At 35.1% G+C, this 5,483-nt stretch overlaps 1 protein-coding gene across 1 annotated transcript; it reads left to right on the plus strand.

Annotated features, from left to right (window-relative positions):
- The first annotated feature begins 2,504 nt into the window (after window positions 1–2,504).
- LOC128676888 (uncharacterized) lies at window positions 2,505–5,098 on the plus strand. The gene is made up of 2 exons (XM_053757325.1): window positions 2,505–2,800; window positions 3,732–5,098. Exons 1-2 carry the CDS (start codon window positions 2,671–2,673, stop codon window positions 4,028–4,030), a joined length of 429 nt encoding a protein of 142 aa, XP_053613300.1. The 5' UTR covers window positions 2,505–2,670; the 3' UTR covers window positions 4,031–5,098.
- The last annotated feature ends 385 nt before the right edge of the window (window positions 5,099–5,483 follow it).

Below are 5,483 nucleotides of genomic sequence, written 5' to 3' on the forward strand. Positions count from 1 at the left end.
AAAATTACATGTCGCAAGCACTTGTTGACAAGAAAGGATCTTAAAGACAAACTCATAAAAGATCCGGCCGTAAAACTATTTGTTTATCTTGCACATCCTTGAGTATAAACATACAGAAGTGATGGACTAGCGATGTGTGTGCGTTTGTTATGCCACTCGTCTGCCAAACAATTTATCATTTAGGCAGCATTTGTGGTTTCTTCCTCCGCCATAAAGCGTCGGAGGTGGATGAAAAAAAAAAATGGGTTGCACTCCGGGAGTACCGGCAGAAGTGAAAACTTGAATATTAACGTTGTGCATTTTTGACGAATTACGAATTTTCGATCCTAACGCGAGTTCCCATCGCAAAAAGTGCACAACGCCGCTAAAGAAGTTTTCATTTCAAAAATATTCATACATCGTTGTGGTGACCGCATTCCTTCTGATAAACCTTATAGATTTAAATCTAGTTTAATTTTATATAACTAAGATTTCTTGTGAGCTGATGAATAATGACGTAGACAGGTTAAAAGTTTTACTTTACAATCTTCTGATAAGTTTAAATGTATCATACATTTATATTACAACAATAAACTACAAATTATTAGAAAGCGTTCCAGTGTCGGAGATATATTTTGTGGTCCATTACTCTTGGTACGGAACCCCAACTCGGGCAGAAAGCCAACGTGTAAACAGGAAAATATGCAACAAGCCCACAACAATTTGCACCAGCGCGTGTATCGGAAATTCTATGATTCTAGCGAAAGTAGCCAGTTTGGAGACTGAAATCAATGTCTATTTGAATTTCCGTATATTTTCTTAAACGATACGTTGTGTAGGCTATTTCTACCATTCCACTAAGCGGTGGTGCAGAGAGAAAATAACATTTTTACGGTAATTAAATTAAAGAAACTTATAATGAAGAAAAATATAATGTTTGTTTCACGATCTTCACTAATCAAATCGTTTATGATATTAGAACTTCACAGGCACTTTTTCATGTCAAATTTTATTGAATATAGTTTCTTCTCGTAAATTTCTCAAAAAGCTACAAATTACAATTATGCCAGAAGATAGAGAGAGAGAGAGTTGATAGGAATATGAAGAATAATACATAAATAAATATATTAAAATAAATATATTAGGACAGATTGAGCTAGCCTCAAAGTAAGTTCTATACTTGTGTTATGAGATACTAACTAAACGATACTATATTTTATAACATATACATATACAGATAAACATCCAAGACCCGGGCCAATCAGAAAAAGATCATTTTCCATCATGATCCGACCGGGGTTCGAACCCGGGACCTCTCGGTTCAGAGGCAAGCACATTACCACTTCGCCATCGAGGTCGTCGAATAATCATAAAGAAGTATTTATACTTATTTACATAATTGTTATGGTGAAAAGAGTTGAAACGTAACTGCATCGTATTTAGCTCATTGGTTCTAAATATACTTACATTTATTAACAAAAGTTAGCAATAAAAATGTATTTCCACAAAAATACATCGTTAATCCAGTTTATTAGATTAATGTAACGACGCTGATTGAATCCACAGATCCAAAGGCTCACATTGTGTAAAATTTACAAAGAATATCGATTGGTATTTTCAAAGAAGAGCTTTTTTTGACGAACATAAAGAGGGTCGTTGGTAACCCGTTTTTATTTTTTACTTAATCCATTACGATAGGATCTTTTTCGTGGGATTTATTTGAATGAATACAGATAGCTTATCTTTTCGAAAATAAAGCGCAGGAATGAAATGAAGATATTTTAATCTACTGAAATGGCTTCTATTTTTATAATCTTTTAAGAATAATTACAAGACAATAATGGAATACAGTTTAAATACAGTTTAAATACAGTTTAAATACAGTTTAAATACAGTTTAAATACAGTTTAAATACAGTTTAAATACAATTTAAATACAGTTTAAATATACACTTGTTTATCATTTTTAATACATTTTTATAAAAATAATATAGGCGCTTCTGCTAGGCCACTATATATTGTATACGATGATACTGATAGTATAAATGTCGTCGTTTTAAAATGAAAATAAAAATTACACATAGAATTTCTTTTCCGTTTAATATTCCCAAAACATGAGCATCTAATATTGTTTTGGACATTTCACTATCAGTTTACTGTAACTGAGTCTTTGAGATGCAAATTAGGTATTGTAGGGAGACGGTGAAATTTTTCTCGAGTTTACAATCGACTGCAGAACCATTAACCCAGCGTAAACCTTTATAATGCGGGAATAGAAACGAATTTACAACAAATTTGTGTAGATGGCGTGTTGTTGACTGTAGAATTTTAAGGGGACCGCATGGAAGTCGCTGCTTTGTACAAAAGAGGTAATAAACGTTTGTTAAAACGTACATTCGTCACAGAAATGGAAACGCGACTCGAATTTCGTCCAAGAACCGAAACAAAGGACAACTTTCTTCTTTTTAAGAATTTACACGTGTGGAGACGAAATAAATTCTTATTTATTAACAGAAACGCGTCGAAGGCGGGCGGCTAAAGGAATATCTGGGAATTTTCTGTTAAAAAGGAATTTTCGTACAAAATAAAGAATATCGAGAACCGTTATTCCAACCAAGAAAACCTCCAGATTTTATAGGATAGATATAAAGTTCGTCTCATATCGAAGGAGTGAAGTTTGTGAAGTATAACAATGAAAATATTAGCAGTTGTATTGATGTTGTTGGCGTGTTGTTATTGTTGCTGTTATTGCCTGGAAGGGAATGAACTGTTGTTGGAAGACTCTAGAGCCAAGAAGAAGAAGAGTTCTCTGAAAATATGGGGTGAGTGTGGCCATATTTTTATTGAAAAAATTTATATGCGGCCCGGTAGAGTGAGACAACGGCAGCTCGCTTGAATGAGAGAGAGAGATAGAGGCTAGGAATAAAAGGGCTATTGCAGTTTATCTTGTAATTGATTGAAAATATTCATCTACGAGTTTTTGTCAGACAAATCGAACAACCCCAAACTTTTTGACATAATTATTTCATGTGAAATCGGCACAGTATTTTATTTTTTTCCATATGTTTGCCAATTTTTCTCTAAAAATACAGACACCTTTTTCGAAAATTGCATTCCTGTCAAACGAATTCCATGCGAACATTTCTTTTAACAGTGGTATTTCCTAATGCTAGTAGTTCGTAGCTTTGAGATTTATTCTGTTATATAAATGCGACTTGGTAAATTGACCGTGACGTTTTTTTTTTAAAAAAAACTAGCGGCCAGTCCCGGCTTCGCTCGGGTAAAAACATAATAAATTACATACTCCTAAACCTTCCTCAGGAACCACACTATCTATTAGTGAAAACCGTGTGAGTAGTTTTTAAGTTTATCGCGAATAGACAGAGAGACGTGGCAGAGAACTTGTTTAATATGTAGGGATTGAGTGCTTCTGACCGCAGTCAAACCTTTTTATGAATATTCACTGTGAAGAAGCAGTTTTATGAATATTCACTGAACACACCTATCACCAGGTGATCATCTACCTAATTTACCATCCTAAATCACCCTTATCCTCACATATTATAAAACAAAATCCACTGCCGCGTTTGTCTGTCTGTTTATCGCAAACACATGATGCATGGATTTCCATGCGGTTTTCACCAATAAATAGTGTGATTCCAGATGAATGGTTTGGTGTTATACGAGTGAAGCCGGGAAGGGACGCTAGTATATTAGTATATTATATTATAATTATTATTATTTTCTTTCCAGCCATGATCCTTCTACTAGTGTTCTCTAAAGTGGCTGCAATCAAAGTGGCTACTTTCTTCATGTTCCTGGCGTTCTTTCAAAAGCTGTTTTACCTCGTCGGCATAGTCCTCAACTACTTCCTGAAGAGTAGGATCATGGCCCCAAAGCCTCAGCCAGTGTATGGGGCCCCCCAGGACTACAACACCCTGGGCTACAGCTACGGACCCCCTGAAGATACGTACGCAGCCCCTGAGAATTCCCTACCGGCCGTGTCTGATATAGGGGGGTCATTAAATTGGTTATTTAATAAGAATCATTAGTATTATTTAGGTTACTTCATAGTCGTATTCCTCATGGCTGAGGGTCGTCGTCATTACGTGGAATGAAACACACACAACAACTTTGTTAGCATTATTAATGGAGTGGTTTGCCATTGCCTTCTTCATTTTAACACATAAGTTAATAATACTCAACTAGTGTGGTTTCCTCACGATGTTTTCCTTCACCGGAAGCAATAGTGGTGGTCTATGAAAACTATTATACATGAGTCAGATTGATATACAAACTCATATGGCATGAGTAGGATTCGAGCCTGGGACCTTTCGATCCACAGGCGGGCGTCTTAACCATTACACCACCACCGCTTCATTGTTATTTAGGTTACGTAATTAAATTAAATTATGTATTTATTCTGTTAAATTAAATTATGTTTTATTTCTCTCTCGCTCATCTTCGCATGTTTCCGATTTCATTCGGAGCTGTAACGACACGAGGCCAATAGGATTAGCGTAAAAAAATTGCCGCTGAATTTGGAAGATTTGGCTACGCCATAGACTTTGTGTCCCTTAGTCGCCTCGTACGACATCCACGGAAAGATATGGATAGTTCCTATTCTAGGACGGAACCACACGGCACTTTATCTGCTTGTTGTAATTTGTTTTGAAACAAGAACAAGTTTTAAATTTAATCTGCGCCTTGGTATTTTTAATCGTCGACGACAGAATGATAGTTAGAACTTTAATGTGTCTGTGTATCTTATGTCTGTATTTTAGCAGCTAAACGGCTGAACCGATTTTAATCTAGTATTTTGTATTTGAAAGAGAATTTAATCGAAATTGTTCTTTGCTATATTTGAAAAATGTGCGTTCAGCCGTATGGAAATTGTCAGCTCTTTTCTAGCAGATGAGGGCATGCCAGCGAATCCGAGATTATTAAATTTTATAGATTTTATGTTAAAAATAAAGGGCAAATTTAAAATTTCTTGAAGATTTTTCAAATACATAATAAATTCTCAGTCATGTTACGTCCATATCTTCATGACATCCGTGGAATAATCCTATGAAAATACTATTTTAGGAGAAACTAGCAGCGCTCTCGGATTTGCTCGGGATAAAAACATAACAAATTATACATCTAAACCTTCCTTAGGAATCACACTATCTATTGGTGAAAACCACATGAAAATCCGTGCAGTCGTTTTTGAGTTTATCGCGAACATATACATAGACAAATGCGATGGACATGGCCATTAATTTAATTCATTTTTACAACATGTTTCTTTTGTTGCAAAAACAAAACGGAACAACAGACTTGTGTAATATATATACTCCTTGAAACCTTACAAATTTGTCCAATTTTTAATGTGTACGCCCTATAACGCGAAGACATGAAATGATTTCAGGTGTTCTTTGTTTTTTTACGATACTATAAAGATATTTTGTGCAAAGGAATAAGACGTTACATGTTCAAATGCTGTGTTTTCCCTAAATGAAC

Source organism: Plodia interpunctella, chromosome 2 (assembly GCF_027563975.2).
Source record: "Plodia interpunctella isolate USDA-ARS_2022_Savannah chromosome 2, ilPloInte3.2, whole genome shotgun sequence".
NCBI classification, from domain to species: domain Eukaryota; kingdom Metazoa; phylum Arthropoda; class Insecta; order Lepidoptera; family Pyralidae; genus Plodia; species Plodia interpunctella.